This window comes from Somniosus microcephalus, chromosome 33, assembly GCF_052327205.1.
Source record: "Somniosus microcephalus isolate GS21.2 chromosome 33, FLI_Smic_1.0, whole genome shotgun sequence".
Classification (NCBI taxonomy): Eukaryota; Metazoa; Chordata; class Chondrichthyes; order Squaliformes; family Somniosidae; genus Somniosus; species Somniosus microcephalus.
In genome coordinates this window covers 26,615,219-26,634,938 of record NC_141019.1, presented here as the reverse complement: position 1 = coordinate 26,634,938, position 19,720 = coordinate 26,615,219, and the positions used below count along the sequence as shown (strand labels likewise).

General features: G+C 44.9%; 1 protein-coding gene across 1 annotated transcript; it reads right to left on the bottom strand.

The window, feature by feature from the left end:
- Positions 1-9,975: 9,975 nt before the first annotated feature.
- Positions 9,976-14,378, bottom strand: LOC147097031 (tubulin alpha-1A chain). The gene is made up of 4 exons (XM_085972770.1): positions 14,269-14,378; positions 12,108-12,330; positions 11,725-11,873; positions 9,976-11,617 (listed from the first exon to the last, which is right to left on the bottom strand). Exons 1-4 carry the CDS (start codon positions 14,269-14,271, stop codon positions 10,637-10,639), a joined length of 1,356 nt encoding a protein of 451 aa, XP_085828896.1. The 5' UTR covers positions 14,272-14,378; the 3' UTR covers positions 9,976-10,636.
- Positions 14,379-19,720: the final 5,342 nt, after the last annotated feature.

Sequence of the window (19,720 nt, the reverse complement as noted above, 5' to 3'; positions counted from 1 at the left end):
CCTCCACTGCCTTCTGGGGTAGAGAATTCCACAGGTTCACCACCCTCTGAGTGAAGAAATTTCTCTTCATCTCAGTCCTAAATGTCCTACCCCGTATCCTGAGACTGTGACCCCCTCGTTCTAGACCCCCCCAGCCAGGGGAAACATCCTCCCTGCATCCAATCTGTCTAGCCCTGTCAGAATTTTATACGTTTCAATGAGATCCCCTCTCATTCTTCTAAACTCTAGTGAATACAGCCCTAGTCGACCCAATCTCTCCTCATACGACAGTCCTGCCATCCCAGAAATCAGTCTGGTGAACCTTCGCTGCACTTCCTCTATGGCAAGTATATCCTTTCTTAGGTAAGGGGACCAAAACTGCACACAGTACTCTAGTGTGGGCTCACCAAGGCCCTGTACAACTGTAGTAAGACATCCTTGCTCCTGTACTCAAATCCTCTTGCAATGAAGGCCAACATACCATTTGCCTTCCTAACTGCTTGCTGCACCTGCATGTTTGCTTTCAGTGACTGGTGTACAAGGACACCCAGGTCCCTTTGTACATCAACATTTCCCAATCTATCACCATTTAAATAATACTCTGCCTTTCTGTTTTTCCTATCGAAGTGGATAACTTCACATTTATCCACGTTATACTGCATCTGCCATGTATTTGCCCAGTCACTCAACTTGTCTAAATCGCCTTGAAGCCTCTTTGCATCCTCCTCACAACTCATAATCCCACCTAGTTTCGTGTCGTCAGCAAACTTGGAAATATTACATCTAGTTCCCTCATCCAAATCATTGATATATATTGTGAATAGCTGGGGCCCAAGCACTGATCCCTGTGGTACCCCACTAGTCACCGCCTGCCACCCCGAAAAAGACCCATTTATTCCTACTCTCTGTTTCCTGTCTGTTAATCAATTTTCAATCCATGCCAGTATATTACCCCCAATCCCATGTGCTTTAATTTTGCACACTAACCTCTTACGTGGGACTTTATCAAAGGCCTTCTGAAAATCCAAATACACCACATCCACTGGTTCTCCCTTATCTATTCTACCAGTTTCATCCTCAAAATACTCCAGTAGGTTTGGCAAACACAATTTCCCTTTCATAAATCCATGTTGACTTTGTCTAATCCCGTTGATATTTTCTAAGTGTCCTGTTATCGCATCCTTTAGAATAGACTCTAGCATTTTCCCTACTACTGATGTTAGGCTAACCGGTCTGTAGTTCCCTGTTTTCTCTCTCCCGCCTTTTTTAAATAGTGGGGTTACATTTGCCACCCTCCAATCTGCAGGAACTGTTTCATAATCTATAGAATTTTTGGAGATGACAACCAATGCATCCACTATTTCCATGGCTACCTCTTTTAGTACTCTGGGATGCAGATTATCAGGTCCTGGGGAATTATCGGCTTTCAGTCCCATTAATTTCTCCAGCACTATTTTGTTACTAATGCTAATTTCCTTTAATTCCTCCTTCTCACTAGACCCTTGGTTCCCTAGCATTTCTGGGAAGTTATTTGTGTCCTCTTCCATGAAGACAGAACCAAAGTATTTGTTTAATTGCTCTGCCATTTCCTTGTTCCCCATTATAAATTCTCCCGTTTCTGACTGTAACGGACCTACATTTGTCTTCACTAATCTTTTTCTTTTTACATACTTGTAGAAGCTTTTACAGTTTGCTTTTATGTTCCTTGCAAGTTTACTCTCATACTCTATTTTTCCCCTCTTAATCAATCACTTGGTCCTTTTTTGCTGAACTCTAAACTGCTCCCAATCCTCAGGCTTGCTACTTTTTCTGGCAACTTTATATGACTCCTCTTTGGATCTAATACTATCCTTAATTTCTTTTGGGCCACTTTTCCTATTGTGCTTTTGCGCCAGAAAGGAATGTATAACTGTTGCAATTCATGCATTCGTTCCTTAAATATTAGCCATTGCCGTTCCACCGTCATGCCTTTTAATGAAGCTTCCCAATCTATCATAGCCAACTCACTCCTCATACCTTCGTAGTTTCCTTTGTTTAGATTTAGGACCCTAGTTTCGGATTGGACGTCTTCACTTTCCATCTTAATGAAGAATTCTGTCATGTTATGGTCACTCTTCCCTAAAGGATCCTGCACAACAAGATTATTAATTAACCCCTTCTCATTGCACAATACCCAATCTAGGATAGCCTGTTCCCTAGTTGGCTCCTCATAGTACTGGTCTAAAAAACCATCTCGTACACACTCCAGGAATTCATCCTCCACAGTATTATTGCTAATTTGGTTTGGCCAGTCTATATGTAGATTAAAGTCACCCATGATTACTGTAGTACCCTTGTTACATGCATCTCTAATTTCCTGTTTGATGCCATCCCCTACATTACCACTACTGTTTGGAGGCCTATAGACAACTCCCACCAATGTTTTCTGCCCCTTGGTGCTTCTTAGCACCACCCAGACTGATTCTACATCTTGATTTTCTGAGCCAATATCCTTTCTCACTACTGCTCTGATTTCATCCTTTACTAACAACGCTACCCCACCTCCTTTTCCTTTTTGCCTTTCCTTCCTAAATATCGAATATCCTTGGATATTCAGCTCCCAGCCTTGGTCACCCTGCAGCCATGTCTCCGTAATCGCAATTATATTGTATCCGTTTACATCTATTTGCGCTGTTAATTCGTCTACCTTATTACGAATGCTTCGTGCATTCAGATACAGTGCCTTTAGATTTGTCTTTTTAACATTTTTAGACATCTTAACATTTTTCTGTTCTATGGCCCTATTTGTCTTACCATTTTTTCTTACCCGGACCCTATTTGCTCGTGCACTCCTTTGTTTGTACGCTCTGTCCCTTCCTGACACAATCTGGTTATCCTTACCCCAATCACTTTCCTGCACTGCTTCCTTGTCTTTTCTCTTTAGCATTGTAGATTTCTCTCCACCGGGACCCTCCCCCCCCCCCCCCCCCCCCATTTAGTTTAAAGCCCTATCTACCTCCCTAGTTATTCGATTCGCTAGAACTCTGGTCCCAGCATGGTTCAGGTGTAGTCTGTCCCAACGGAACAGCTCTCTCTTTCCCCGGTACTGGTGCCAGTGCCCCATGAATTGAAACCCACTTCTCCCACACCAATCTTTGAGCCATGCATTCATCTCCCTGATCCTATTGACCCTATGCCAATTTGCTCATGGCTCCGGTAATAATCCAGAGATTATGACCTTTGTGGTTCTGCTTTTTAATTTAGTCTCTAGCTGCTCAAACTCTCTCAGCAGAACCTCTTTCTTTGTCCTACCTATGTCGTTGGTACCTACGTGGACCACGACAACTGGATCCTCCTCTTCCCACTCCAAGTTCTTCTCCAGCCCGGAGGAGATGTCCTTTATCCTGGTAGACAATATAGCCTTCGGGGCTCACGCTCCTGGCTGCAGAGAACAGTGTCTATCCACCTAAATATACTGTCGCCTACTACAACCACCTTCCTTTTTACTCCCCCCACTTGAACGGCTTCCTGTACCACGGTGCCGTGGTCGGTTTGCTCGTCCTCCCCGCAGTCCCCGCACTTGTCCACAAGGGTTGCAAGAACCTCGAATCTATTGGACAAGTGCAGGGACTGAGGCTCCTGCAATACTACCTCCTGGATCCCCGTACCTGCCTCACTCACAGTCACACCCTCCTGTCCCTGACAACGTGTCAATTCTAAATTATTTAATCTCAGGGGTGTGGCTGCCTCCTGGAGCAAAAGATCCAGATAACTTTCTCCCGCCCTGATGTCTCGCAATGTCTGCAGCTCGGACTCCAGCTCCTCAACTCGGAGCCGAAGTTCCTCGAGCCGCAGACACTTATCGCAGATGTAGTCACCCTGGACAAAAATGTCCACAAGCTCCCACATATTGCAGCAGCAACACATCTCCTGTTCTCCCATTATTTTATTTATTTTATTAATTAGTTTAGTGTTAATCAAATTATTTACCTCGTTTAGTTTATTAAATTAATTAAATTAAGTTTCGTTTTTAAAATTTAGTTATATGTTATATGTTAACTTAAAACTTAACTCACAGTCACTACCAATCACTTACCTGCCTTACCTGTGACGTCACACTGCCGTTTCCTCTTGTTGATGCAGGTCTGCTGCTGCTTTAATCCCCGCTCTCGGGCCTCGGTCTGCTCTCGCTCAGGTCCACTGCCACACTGCGGGAGAAGTTAGGAAAAGCAAGCACCTCCCTCCTCCACTTCACCGAACTCCCACACTTACCAAACTCCCAGTTGTTGACTCTGTGCTGGCTGCACTCACAGGCCCCCATGTTTATACTGTTTGTGACTCAGATGAGTCAGCACTGCTCTGCTACTGTTTCAGGAACCAATTTAATCTAGTTAGCTAATTAACTAACTACAGCAGCTCTCCAGCAGGAGAGTTTGCTTGTTTGTCTCTGCTTAAGCCTGAAGAAACTTAAAAATGTAATGTTTAAATTTTAATTTTTAACTTAAACAGTTGATCTTACTTAAGAGCTACTAGCAATTAACACTCGATTTTAAAAGAGATTAACCCTTAAAACTCACACACTTACCAAACTCCCAGTTGTTCATTCTGTGTTGGCTGCACTCACAGGCCCCTGTGTTTATTCTGTTTGCTCTCTGGTACCTTGGCTAAGTGCTTGTTCTTAATATGTGACCCCAGACAGTGAATGTTTCAAAATGCACCTACCATACAAATTTGTACTTTTTCATGAGATCACACTTGATTCTGGTATAGGTCAGTTGATTGACATCCTACTCTATACTGTGCATGATAGCTCCCAAGTCATGTGGCGCTAGGCTGCTTGGGATGGAAAATTTAGGATGAAGTAATATTAATTCGGCATCAGTGGGATTTTTGAGACCATTGCCCAAATTTTCTGCTCTTGTGATTTAGGATTTGTGCTATCGGTTTGTTACCCAGTAAAGACATTCGAGGGCTGGTTCTATCCACATTTCACACTCTGTTCTCGATGGCCGGCTGATGTACTACAGCTCAACCCAGTCTGCGTTCCATGGGTGCTGGCAGCTTTTGGTACCTCAAGTGGCCAGTCTTCATGTGTGAGCATAGTGTCAGCAGGTTATTTGACTTTTTTTATTCGTTCATATGATGTGGGCGTCGGTAGCAAGGCCAGCATTTATTGCCCATCCCTAATTGCCCTTAAGAAGGTGTTGGTGAGCCGCCTTCTTGAACCGCTGCAGTCCGTGTGGTGAAGATACTCCCACAGTGCTGTTAGGGAGGTGACATGAATCAGTCATTCATGAAAGAAAGACTTATGAAATAATACTGAGTGGCCTACGGGTGGCGCTGTCCAGGGAGAGTATAAATACACGGGCACGGGCCCAGCTTGCGCAGGACATTCTTAACAGGAACTAGTGAAGGACACAACTAGACCTCCATGTTGTAAAACAGTTGATTAAAGCTTTGTTTAACGCTTAGACCAAGTGCCTAGTAGTTTTCTTATGTCAGGAGGGAGTTCCAGGATTTTGACCCAGCGACGATGAAGGAGCGTTGATATATTTCCAAGTCAGGATGGTGTGTGACTTGGAGGGGAACTTGGAGGTGGTGGTGTTCCCTTGTGCCTGCTGCCCTTGTCCTTCTAGGTGGAAGAGGTCGCGGGTTTGGGAGGTGCTGTCAAAGAAGCCTTGGCGAGTTGCTGCAGTGCATCTTGTAGATGGTACACACTGCAGCCAAGGTGCGCCGGTGGTGAAGGGAGTGAATGTTTAAGGTGGTGGATGGGGTGCCAATCAAGCAGGCTGCTTAGTCCTGGATGGTGTCGAGCTTCTTGAGTGTTGTTGGAGCTGCACTCATCCAGGCAAGTGGAGAGTATTCCATCACACTCCTGACTTGTGCCTTGTAGATGGTGGGAAGGCTTTGGGGAGTCAGGAGGTGAGACATTTGCCGCAGAATACCCAGCCTCTGACCTGCTCTTGTTGCCACAGTATTTATGTGGTTGGTCCAGTTAAGTTTCTGGTCAATGGTGACTCCCAGGATGTTGATGGTGGGGGATTCAGCAATGGTAATGCCGTTGAATGTCAAGGGGCGGTGGTTAGATTCTGGCTTGTTGGAGATAGTCATTGCCTGGCACTTGTGTGGTGCGAATGTTACCTGCCACTTATCAGCCCAAGCTTGAATGTTGTCCAGGTCTTGCTGCATGCGGGCATGGACTGCTTCATTATCTGAGGAGTTGCGAATGGAACTGAACATGCAATCATCAGCGAACATCCCCAATTCTGACCTTATGATAGAGGGAAGGTCATTGATGAAGGGCATTGATGATGGTTGGGCCTACGACACTGCCCTGAGGAACTCCTGCAGCAATGTCCTGGGGCTGTGATGATTGACCTCCAACAACCACAACTATCTTCCTTTGTGCTAGGTATGACTCCAGCCAGTGGGGATTTTTCCCCCTGATCCCCCTTGACTTTAATTTAACTAGGGCTCCTTGATGCCACATTCGGTCAAATGCTGCCTTGATGTCAAGGGCAGTCACTCTCACCTCACCTCTGGAATTCAGCTCTTTTGTCCATGTTTGGACCAAGGCTGTAATGAGGACTGGAGCCAAGTGGTCCTGGCAGAACCCAAACTGAGCAGGTTATTGGTGAGTAAGTACTGCTTGATAGCACTGTTAACGACACCTTCCATCACTTTGCTGATGATTGAGAGTAGACTGATGGGGTAGTAATTGGCCGGATTGGATTTGTCCTACTTTTTGTGGACAGGACATACCTGGGCAATTTTCCACATTGTCAGGTAGATGCCAGTGTTGTAGTTATACTGGAACATCTTGGCAGAGGTGCAGTTAGTTCTGGAGCACAAGTCTTCAGCACGACAGCCTGGATGTTGTTGGGGTCCATAGCCTTTGCTGTATCCAGTATGCTCAGCTGTTTCTTGATATCACATGGAGTGAATCGAATTAGCTGAAGACCGGCTTCTGTGATGGTGGGGACCTCGGGAGTAGGCCTGATATGGATCATCCACTTGGCACTTCTGGCTGAAGTTGGTTGCAAACGCTTCAGCCTTGTCTTTTGCACTCATGTGCTGGGCTGCACCATCATTGAGGATGGGGATGTTCATGGAGCCTCCTCCTCCCGTTAGTTGTTTAATGGTCCACCACCATTCACGACTGGATGTGGCAGGACTGCATAGCTTTGATCTGATCCGTTGATTGTGGAATCGCTTAGCCCTGTCTATAGCATGCTGCTTCCGCTTTTTAGCATGCATGTAGTCCTGTGTTGCAGCTTCACCAGGTTGGCACCTCATTTTTAGGTACACCTGGCGCTGCTCCTGGCATGCTCTTCTACACTCCTTAGTGAACCAGGGTTGGTCCCCTGGCTTGGTGGTAATGGTAGAGTGAGGGATATGCCAGGCCATGAGGTTACAGATTGTGGCGGAATACAATTCTGCTGCTGCTGATGACCCACAGCGCCTCATGGATGCCCAGTTTTGCGCTGCTAGATCTGTTCTGAATCTATCCCATTTAGCACGGTGGTAGTGGCACACAACACGATGGATAGTTGTCCTCATTGTCCACAGGGACTGCATGGTGGTCACTCTTACCAATACTGTCATGGACAGATGCATCTGCGACAGGTAAACTGGTGAGGACGAGGGCAAGTAGGTTTTTCCCTCGTGTTGGTTCTCTCACCACCTGCTGCAGGCCCAGACTGGCAGCTTTGTCCTTCAGGACTCGGCCAGTAGTGGTACTACCGAGCCACTCTTCGTGATGGACATTGAAATCTTCCAACCAGAGCACGTTCTGTGCCCTTGCTACCTTCAGTACTTCTTCCAAGTGGTGTTCAACATGGAGGAGTACTGATTCATCAGCTGAGGGAGGGCGGTAGGTGGTAATCAGCAGGCAGTTTCCTTGCCCATATTTGACCTGAAGCCATGAGACTTCATGGGATCCAGAGTCAATGTTGAGGACTCCCAGGGCCACTCCTTCCCGACTGTACACCACTGTGCCGCCACCCCTGGTGGGTCTGTCCTGCCGGTGGGACAGGACATACCCGGGGATGGTGATGGAGGAGTTTGGGACATTGGCTGAAAGGTATGATTCTGTGAGTATGACTATATCAGGCTGTTGCTTGACTAGTCTGTGGGACAGCTCTCCCAATTTTGGCACAAGTTCCCAGATGTTAGTGAGGAGGACTTTGCAGGGGCGACTGGGCTGGGTGTGCCTAGGTCGATGCCGGGTGGTCCATCCGGTTTTATTCTTAGTAGCGGTTTGGTTCAACTGAGTGGCTTGCTGGGCCATTTCAGAGGGCAGTTAAGTCAACCACATTGCTGTGGGTCTGGAGTCACATATAGGCCAGACCGGGTAAGGATGGTAGATTTCCTTCCCTAAAGGATATTAGTGAACCAGATGGATTTTTATGGCAATCATGGTCACCGTTACTAATACTATTTTTTAATTCCAGATTTATTTAATTAACTGAATTTGAATTCCCCAGCTACCGTGGTGGGATTTGAACATATCTCTGGATCATTAGTCCAGGTCTACTGAATTACTGGTCCAGTAACATAGCCACTATGCTACGGTGTGTGGGTGAGATGCAGGGGGGCGTTGTCCTCACAAAGCCTGATCCTGTCCACCTGTGGACACTTTCCAGTAGAATTCACTGCACAGTAACCAGGAGCAGACTGTTTATTCTCCTTTTTAACCCAGGCCAGTTATCGTGCCTATATTGCCACCCTGACTGAGATCAGCGAACTCAGTACAGACCAAGTACTGACATTCATAGACCAGGTTTACATGTTAAGAATGACCCCCCGGTTTGTGGGCCTCTCTTCCAATTTCTGATCCATCCAAGTGGCCATACAACCACTGCTGTGGGGAAAGGGAATAGGCCATTGGAGCAAAAGCCTGTTCCTGTCCTTACTGGACAGCCACACTTCCCTCAGATAGTGAACAGGGGAACCCTGCTATTTTCCCTGTCCCTACCTTAAGGACACTGGTGTAAATTGTAGCATCCCTGCTGCTGGACTGGCTGTGATCAGCTCATCAAAACATTAAAAATACCCATTTCAATTTCAGTTATCATGGAAACAAACTAGTCTCTAAATTGAGAGAATTTTTAAGCGTAGGGTCAAGCCTCAAATGTTATTTACTTGTCACTAAATAACTCATCGGCACAAAAATTTGCCCATGTATCGGGTTTCTATTTATTTCCAAGTTTATCAGCCAAACTGCTGTAACATCAGCTCCCCTTTTCAATGGGGCTATTTCATTTTTCAGTGTGATGCGAATATGGCAACATTTATATAAAAATTCATATTACAGGAAACTCTCGATTTACCGGCACCTAAATAACCGGAAATCTTTGTTAACCGGCAAAATTCAGGAGTAGGTTCAGGTAAGTTTTACTTCATATTAGTGGCCGTTCCTGGATCTGTGGCTGTGTAACCGGGGTTCCTGCACTTGTTGCTAAGCAACAGGGACACTTGGTCTGTGGCCGGAGCTCCTGCACATGTTGCTAAGCAACAGGGAAGCCTGGATTTGTTGCTGTGTACGGAGCTCTCGTACCTTTAACTATACCTCTCTGTAATCCGGACTTTTTGATAAACCGGCACCACGCCGGTCCCGTCGGTGCCGGATAATCAAGAGTTTCCTGTACAAACCCCTTGTCTTATGTCAACCCAGTATAATTGCATTAGGTTGTAGCTGATGAATTGAAACAGATTCAAGTATCTTTATGTTGTTATCTAGGAGATGTTTAAATATTTAAAAGACAATTTTAAGTACCTAGAATACAAGGGGTGAGTTTAAGTTCCTTTTTACCTTTAAAAATGAATGGTATGGATCGACTTAAGATGGTATTTTGGAACATCTATGTATTTAAGCATAAATGTGTAGTTGCATTGCTCTTAAGTCCCATTTAATACTGAAAACTGCTGTGCCCTATTACCCAATGGGTTCCAGTAGAAAAGGAGAGCAGTTTATGTTTAATCTGTTAAAAAATGTTATAATGCAACAGAGGCAGATAAAGACAGGGATCTTATTTATTGAGAGCAATAAAGACAGAACATTTGAGTTAAATTTGCAACAGAAGTTTGCTTTTGCAATGCTGCACAGCAGTCTCTCAATTTAGATGTACATTGCTACAGATTATGATTGACATGAGCTAAAATTCAATCACGCCTTCTTTAAATAATGAAAAGACCAGCGATCCACTGACCTAAAGCCAGTTGAGGTCAATTGAGGATGCTCGGCATAATGATGTGGAATACAGTGTCGCATGAGAAGAAACATAGAAGATAGGAGCAGGAGTAGGCCATTCGGCCCCTCAAGCCTGCTCCGCCATTCAATGAGATCATGGCTGATCATCCAAATTCAGTACCCTGTCCCTGCCTTCTCCCCCTATCCCTTGATCCCTTTAGCCTTAAGAGACTCAACAATGGGAAGTGAAGAACGAGCATTTGCTTTTTAAAATAAATATGGAATGCAAACATCATTTAAGGTGTGATTGAACAATAATGGACATGAATCATGCAGCAGTTTGTAACTGATGATTAGCAAATTGAAGGACCCCACTTCAAGTTGGTCAATCTTCTGTTACAATTCACTATATTTAACTCACAATGTTTTATACTTTTATTTTGGTTCCCTGTTACAGCAGCACCATATTTTGACATGAAAAACACTTTAATATTCTTCTCCTTCCTCTTCTCCTTCCCCTTCTACAGAGTCAACACCAACTTCTTCATAATCCTTCTCTAGAGCAGCCATGTCCTCACGGGCCTCTGAGAACTCGCCTTCCTCCATACCCTCACCAACATACCAATGAACAAAGGCACGTTTGGCATACATCAGGTCAAACTTGTGGTCCAGGCGAGCCCAAGCTTCAGCAATGGCTGTGGTGTTGCTCAGCATACACACAGCACGCTGAACCTTGGCCAGGTCACCTCCAGGTACCACAGTGGGAGGCTGGTAGTTGATACCAACCTTGAAACCAGTTGGACACCAATCCACAAATTGGATGGTACGTTTGGTTTTAATAGTAGCAATAGCTGCATTGACATCTTTTGGCACCACATCACCACGGTAAAGGAGACAGCAGGCCATGTACTTGCCATGACGTGGGTCACATTTGACCATCTGGTTGGCTGGCTCAAAGCAAGCATTGGTTATCTCGGACACAGAAAGCTGCTCATGGTAGGCTTTCTCAGCAGAGATAACTGGTGCATAGGTGGCCAATGGGAAGTGGATACGGGGGTATGGCACCAAGTTGGTCTGGAACTCAGTCAGATCAACATTCAGAGCACCATCAAAGCGGAGGGAGGCTGTGATAGAGGACACTATCTGGCCAATTAATCGGTTAAGGTTGGTATAAGTTGGTCGTTCAATGTCCAGGTTTCTTCGGCAGATGTCATAGATGGCTTCATTGTCAACCATGAAAGCACAATCCGAGTGCTCCAGGGTAGTGTGGGTGGTCAGGATGGAGTTGTAGGGTTCTACCACTGCTGTAGACACCTGTGGAGCTGGGTAGATGGAGAATTCAAGCTTGGATTTCTTGCCATAGTCAACTGAGAGACGCTCCATCAGCAGGGATGTAAAACCAGAGCCAGTGCCACCGCCAAAGCTGTGGAAGACCAGGAAACCCTGGAGACCTGTGCATTGGTCAGCCTGTGGAAGACAAATGTACATTTCAGTTACCTGGTATCTAAAGATGACCAGCTGCAAGTTTGTTTTGCTTCCACACATGTCCTGTCTATGACAGGCAACATACTCACCAGTTTACGGACTCGGTCCAGAACCAGGTCAATGATCTCCTTGCCAATTGTGTAATGGCCACGGGCATAGTTATTGGCAGCATCTTCCTTCCCAGTGATGAGCTGCTCAGGGTGGAACAGCTGGCGGTAAGTACCAGTACGAACCTCATCTGAAAAAGAAGTGTTTTCAGTTACTCAGCCGTGGATTATTAAACAGGTAGGGAAAAGTTATTCGTGTGATTTGTGATTAGCAAAAAGCGGCAGATTAAAAACCCATTTAAACACAAGGAGCTATGTTTCGTTTTTTAGACATCTCAAATCAAGTTATGCTTTCAAACCAAAATGGACGATGGATATTTGGAGTGACCAATAAACGGCAATGAAATAAATGAGCAGTCACTTACCTATTACAGTTGGCTCCAAGTCCACAAACACAGCTCGTGGAACATGTTTGCCAGCTCCTGTCTCACTGAAGAAGGTGTTGAAGGAATCATCTCCACCCCCAATGGTCTTGTCACTGGGCATCTGTCCATTAGGCTGGATGCCATGTTCCAAGCAGTAGAGCTCCCAGCAAGCATTGCCGATCTGGACACCAGCCTGGCCAACATGGATACTGATACACTCACGCTGTGGAGAAACAAAAAAAGTTGTGATCAACTACTTGAATACCTCGCCGAATATTTATTCCACACCAGTTTATTTCTGTATTCATGCTCATCCTAAGCGCCAGTACTTGTGTGTGTGTGTGTGTGTGTGGCGGGGGGAAGCGTCTCATATGGTAGGAGTGGGACACAGACATGCCTGAGAGAGGTACCATGAAAAGGTGGGCACAGACAGCTTGCGATGAGAGTAAATATTAAGTCTAACGAGGACAGAATGAGATTGAATTTGATAACTTCGGTTTGCAGTCGATACAGAAATTGGACACATCACCCAGCAGTTCAGCGAGTTTAATACTGCCTCCTCGGTACTCCACCCTCAATATTGCACAAGAGGATTACATCAGTATCAATTCTGTGATAAAGTATAATTACTATCTAATAACCTGTATTCTACTATAGTACCTATTTGTATTAAATACGTGAACTGCTTTTTAGCAATGGTTGACACTTCACAAAGTAATTCAAATCTCATTTTAATCCTCAAGTGATGCCCTCATTTGTGCCTGAATATACATTTTGAAGGTGCAAATCAGTCAGTATTGTTAAATTAAGCATAGAAATAACGGTTTTACAACCCAACATTTTTTTGCCAGCTGCGAGAAAAGAATTTGATTGCCTTGCAAATCGAAAGTTGCTCCTTGCGAGACAATAGTGCTTATTCTGAGAAACCATATCCGCGGGGCTAAAAACGGCTCATCCGTGCAATTCTTTGGGTCCAGTACTGCAATATTCATGAGCTGATGAAACTCACTGGTTCTGATGCTGAATTTGGGCGGGGTCACACGACAGTGCGGATTGCCTCCACCTACCGCCCCGAAACAAAACCTTCAGATATCCCATTGTTTTGTCAGATTGAAATCTTTTCTCCAAACCATTTTTTTTTCAATCCAGTAACTAATTTAAATTCGAATCCTTAGCATAGCGCCAAATGAGTTGCAATGCTGTATATTTCTTGGTGACCTAGTTTGACGTTGGCTTTATGCCCCACGCACGACCATACTGACGTAATGCCGTTAGTAAATCAGACCTGCAGTGATTTCGCCAGGGGATAGGTATGAAGTTAACCAGCTTGCAGTTATAGTCGACAAACTATCGAACAGGAAAATGTGAAGTATCGGGAAACGTTACAGTTTCCAGACAAAACAGTAATTTGAAGGGGAGGATTGATCAATGCAGCTCACATCCTCTGCTCATTACCATACACTCAGAGCCACACCATATTGTGTTAAAAAAAATCAAATTCACGTTTCAGAATTTCCATCTTGAAGTTTCAACTTCAAATATCGTAAGATATATAATCTAGCGATTAGCTAGCAAAAACCGTCAAAACATTGATCGTTTCCTTGGCCAAATCCAATAAATTCGCTATTGGGTCAAATTTACTTCTAGATATTGTATACTTGCAGGAGCCAAATAAAAAGTTTTTTTTAACACATTTAAGTTTGGTTTATCTTAATATGAAGTGGATTGTTTTGACAGAAAATTAGTGTTGTATGTGAATAGCATAAATGTACATCACTTGCCCTTGTTATTTTGATCTTAATACTTATTTCCCATTGGAACTAAATCATTCATAGACAAGGTAGTTTATTACACAGCATGTATAGCACAGAAACAGGCCATTCGGCCCGGTGTTTATGCTCCACACAAGCCTCCTCCCACCCTATCAGCATATCCTTCTATTCCTTTCTCCCTCATGTACTTATCTAGCTGCCCCTTAATAATGCTTATGTTTAAGATATTAATTTGCGGAGTGTAATTCAAAGATTAAATCAACCAATTCTACGTAAAACATAATTAGGATGCTTCATAATTAGGACAAAAGTCTTACAATATAAAATTGAAATTGAAATGTGTAGCTTGCTGGGAATAAAAAACCTTTTTGCATTAAACAGCATCTTACCATGATGCCTGGTCCTTGGTAGTAGACAAAGCAAATGGAATAAAGAGAAGGCTTGAGAGACTTCTTCCTACAGTGCGACTTTTACGGGTCGTCGTAAGAAAGAACCTACAATTCAGTCGGATGAGACATGTTCTTATACTCGGGCCAGACTCCAGGACCTGGGCAGCGGTCCTGCTCTCATTGGAGGAGGTGTATCTGAGTGACGGGAAAGCAGCACAATGTCGACTCTCTGATAGGAGGACACGTCCTCCGTTAGGTGCCTCGCCAGGCTTGATTGGACAGACGCTCCAGAATCAGTTAATCGCCTTGACCACTTGCGGTTTCTAACAAAGGCTGACATTTGACAAAACACCATAAAATTGCGAGAACGAAAATAATGTAAGATTTGGATTTTTGAAATGTAAAATATCTCAATTATTCAAACCACTATCGTTCTAAAACGGCAAATGGCCTAGCCTTGGAAACAGAAAAATATCCTTTCACTGTTTACTGGATACTGGAAAGCGTATTGAACTGCTCATCAATGAAGGAAACGATTGAAGAAATTATACATATCAATTTACAAATACATCATTTTCTGACTAATCTCTCCCTTAAAAAACATTAAGATGGTCATCTTTAATGAAGTCATGTTTCCATTTCTTTGGCAAAAGGAATTTTCCCTCCCCAACGAATAATACACTCTTTTACACAATATAAACCACGTTTACGGGTTAATCACTTACTACCGGCATTACACTACTAGAGTCTGAATTGTAAAGTGGGATTTTATTCACAGATTACTGCAAAATTGAATACGGTGATCTGTAATGTTTGCTACATAGTGGCTCTTTGTTTCAGTTGTAACGAGGTGAGGCTGAATTGCCTTTTCTCTCAATGTAGCAGGAAACGTTCTACATATTGTAATTCATCCCTGGGTAGATCCGGCGTTCTCGAGTGCCTTCTCTGCCCTTGCCACACCCTATAAACTTCCCAGCAAATATTGCCGTCAGTGGGAGAGATAAAATGCATCCCTCAGTTGAGCAGCTTTGTTTTTGGTCGGTATTGTTTCATGTTACAAGACTCGGTGGGGAATTTTTTCATGTTTGAAAGGCAGTCTTTTGTGCTGTAGACATGTCAATGCAGCGCTAGTTTAATTTGCAGTGACTTTAAAGAAGTTGCCCAATTCTGATTTTTGTCAAGTTATATATATATATATAAAAGGTCATTTTAGCACAATTTCCCAGTAATCCTGGACAATTATTTAAACCGTTTCTATTTCAGCTGATTTTACTGTCCAAAAGGTATCACATTTGAACAATTCAGCAAAGAAACACAAGTACTGCAAGCTGAATATGCTTAAATATGGGAACGTAGTTTCCCTGCTGGAATGGAAGACATAAAGCTGATTCCAGCACTCGGCAATGGCCAGGTGTAAGCTTTCATCGTGTCTATCAGATGGGGCATAGATTTGAAAGGAGTGTGTTACAAAAGATCGAGGGGTTCAGACTAGACTGTATTGTAAACGGCAACGGTGAAGGTAGATCGATTTGTTAACGTCCTCTGAATGCAAAGATGTGTCTGTCTCGAATGCAAGTCTGTTGTATAGGCAAATAATCATTTAACATTTTTTTGAAGTGGGAAAAAGTTTATTGTTGACGCCCCTGAAAGTTTATCCCTTTCAAAAGGATGGATGGCTCCTGTGTACCACGTGACTTATACTGCAGTGATATTGGACCACGTGACTCATACTGCAGTGATTTTTTTTTCCCTTCAATTTTTCCTCAGATTTTTTTCCTCGACAAGGAGTGGTTGTGGCCATTTGCACCTTACCCAAGTAACCGCTCTTCACATATGAGCAAGGGCAGTGAGTGAGATACACTCCGCTGTGACAGTTTACACACTAGATTAGGATTTTTATTTAGCAGTTCCCAAGATGGGTATTTCCTCTTGGATCCTCATTGTTTTATTTTACATGTTTTCCAAAAATATAGATACAGTATTTGAGAGTGCAAAGTATTCAGATCCAACCAGAACCAGTGACAGTATTAGATTAATACAATCATTTCAAAGACATTTTAATCAGCATAACTTTGTAATAATTATTAGCATCTGCACCAGCATGACACTAATGCCTGATAGTGACTGACTGTGCCTGATTTTATTTCTTCCTGTGTTTGGTTGTGCAAATCTGACCATGAAACTGTAGATTTGCATTGACCTCTAGTCCACCTACACATTGGGGGGAAAATTTGGTTGCTTTGCGCCTCCCGTTAGCACCCCGAGCTAATGGGGCGCAAAGCAACTAGCGCCTGGGCGTGGCACTGCTAACGCCTCCCGCGAAATTCAGCGGGAGGTCAGCGGTGGCGGTAGCCGGTAGCGCCCCGTGGCGCTGCGCCTCCGGCGATGACATCATCGGCGTGCGCAGTGCCCCGCTCGCAAACTTGGCTCGCGGCCCCTGACCTACCGCCGGACGTTCTGTCCAACAGGGTCAGGGTGCTGTGTTTGCGGCCGGGGGTGGCGATAATTAAAGGACAGGTGCTGGGCAGCCATTTTTTTCCCCAGCCTCCTCCTGCAGGGTGCTGGCTGCGATCCGTCAGCCCGGCACTCCTCTTAAGTGCCGGGCTCTCTTGCCGGCACCTCGCTCCCCGGTGGTCCAGCAGGGTCCCGGTCCGTGCTGCGCTAGGCCCCTCCCCTTTAATCAGGGGAGGGAGGCCTGTAGTTCCGCGGCGCTACGTGCCGACACGGGTGGCGCTGCTGCACGTAGCACTGCGATATTCAATGGGAGCGCCCCAAGAGGGAGGGGGAGCGCTTCCAGTAGCGTCCCGCCTCCTGCTTGGGGCGCTATAATTGAATTTCGGGCGCAGGTTCGCTATCTTTTTCGGGGCACTAAAAGTAGCGCCCCAGTGAAGTTATCACCCCAAAGGGGGTGCGAGCCAATTTTCTCCCCATTATTTCTTGCAGGTTTGTAGCTGAGCACCAGGAAATAATGGCCACTCAATGCACTGGGGCAAATTAATTTGTTTGTCTCCTTTTTGTCTCTTCTCCTAAAGACCCTTGCTGGGGTACAGTGCCACAGCCACGGCAGAGTTCATCCAGAGGGCCATTCTTCACTTGTATTCTTCAACCCCTCTCCCCGTCTATCTAATCATAGCCAGGGAATCACCTGCAATGGCTTCTCTTCCCGCTCCCGCATCGTTACCTCTGGTGTCCCCCAAGGATCTATCCTTGGCCCCCTCCTATTTCTCATCTACATGTTGCCCCTCGGCGACATCATCCGAAAACACAGCCTCAGTTTCCACATGTGCGCTGACAACACCCAGCTCTACCTCACTACCACTTCTCTCGACCCCTCCACGGTGTCTAAATTGACAGACTGCTTGTTCAACATTCAGTTCTGGATGAGCAGAAATTTCCTCCAACTAAATATTGGAAAGACCGAAGTCATTGTCTTTGGTCACCGCCACAAACTCTGTTCCATAGCCACAGACTCCATGGCAACTCTCTGAGGCTAAACCAGACTGTTCGCAACCTTGGTGTCATATTTGACCGAGATGAGCTTCTGACCCCATAGCCTCTCCATGACTGAGACCACCTATTTCCACCTCCGTAACATCGCCCATCTCCGCCCCTGCCTCAGCTCATCCGCTGCTGAAACCCTCATCCATGCCTTTGTTACCTCTAGACTTGACTATTCCAACGCACTCCTGGCCGGCCTCCCACGTTCTGCCCTCCGTAAACTTGATGTCGTCCAAAACTCGGCTGCCCGTATCCTAACTCGCACCAAGTCCTCATCACCCTGTGCTCGCTGACCTACATTGGCTCCCAGTTAAGCAATGCCTCGATTTTAAAATTCTCATCCTTGTTTTCAAATCCCTCCATGGCCTCACCCCTCCCTATCTCTGTAATCTCCTACAGCCTCACAACCCTCTGAGATATCTGCACTCCTCCAATTCTGGCCTCTTGAGCATCCCCGATTTCAATCACTCAACCATTGGTGGCCGTGCCTTCAGCTGCAAAGGCCCTGAGCTCTGGAATTCCCTCCCTAAACCTCTCTGCCTCTCTACCTTTCTTTCCTCCTTTAAGACGCTTCTTATAACCTATCTCTTTGACCAATTATATCTCCTTATGTGGCTCGGTGTCAAATTTTGTTTGCTAACGCTCCTGTGAAGCGCCTTGGGATGTTTTACTATGTTAATTAAAAGTGCTATATAACGGCAAATTGTCGTTGTTGTTGTTGTCATGGTGGGAGGTGAGGGTACAACACAGCCTGATCTTGTGCTGGGTCACTGTCCACATGTGTACCTCCAGCCAGATTTGATGCATAGTGTTACATAGAGTTACATAGAATATACGGCACAGAAACAGGCTATTCGGCCCAACCAGTCCATGCCAGCGTTTATGCTCCACTCGAGCCTCCTCCCGTCTTTCCTCATCTAAATCTATCACCATAACCCTCTATTCCCTTCTCCCTCATATGCTTATCCAGCCTCCCCTTAAATGCATCCATACTATTCACTTCAACCACTCCCTGTGGTAGCGAGTTCCACATTCTCACCACTCTCTGGGTAAAGAAGTTTCTCCTGAATTCCCTATTTGATTTCTTGATGACTGTCTTATATTGATGGCCTCTAGTTTTGCTCTTCCCCACAAGTGGAAACACTCTCTCTGTGTCTACTCTATCACAACCTTATAAAATTTTAAAGACCTCTATTAGACAATGTTTCCCTTAAAAGGGCCGCGCAGCCCAAAAAGAATTAAAGGGAACATTGCTATTAGGTCAAATATTTTAGTGAAGGGGAAAATTACCAAATATTTGATGTACAGTAAAACCTGCTCATTATAGGTTTAAATCAATGTAGAGAACAATAGATATTAGGGTAAATTATAACACCAGATTTTAACATTTCAGATGGCGTCATAAATGTGCCAGAACAGAGCACAACAACAACTTGCATTTATATAGCGCCCTTAACTTAGCAAAATGTCCCAAATTGACACTGAGCCAAAGAAGGAGGCATTAAGACAGGTGACCAAAAGTTTGGTCAAAGATATAGGTTTTAAGGAGGGTCTTAAAGCAGGAGTGAGAGGCAGAGAGGTTTAGGGAGGGAATTCCAGAGCTTAGGACCTAGATGGCTGAAGGCACGGCCACCAATGGTGGGGCGAAGGAAGTGGAGGATGCTCAAGAGGCCAGAGTAGGAGGAACATAGCGTTCTCAGAGGTTACAGAGATAGGGAGGGGTGAGTCCATGGAGGGATTTGAATACGAGGATGTGAATTTTAAAATTGAGGCATTGGTGGACCGAGAGCCAATGTAGGTGAATGACATACAACCAGATCTCTGATCCCTGAAATTAGATTACAACATGTTAAATTCACTTCTGGGCATCCCAAACTCCACTGCCCATATCCTAACTCGCATCAAGTCCCATTCACCCATCGCCCCTGTGCTCGCTGTTCGTTGTGTCATTCTA

What these genes read in the sequence shown, in the direction of transcription:
- LOC147097031 (XM_085972770.1), bottom strand. An exon ending in CTTGGAGCCAACTGTAATAG is followed by an intron (nt 11,874 to 12,107) that starts GTAAGTGACTGC and finishes CTTCTTTTTCAG; the next exon opens with ATGAGGTTCGTACTGGTACT. An exon ending in TGGACCGAGTCCGTAAACTG is followed by an intron (nt 11,618 to 11,724) that starts GTGAGTATGTTG and finishes TGTCTTCCACAG; the next exon opens with GCTGACCAATGCACAGGTCT.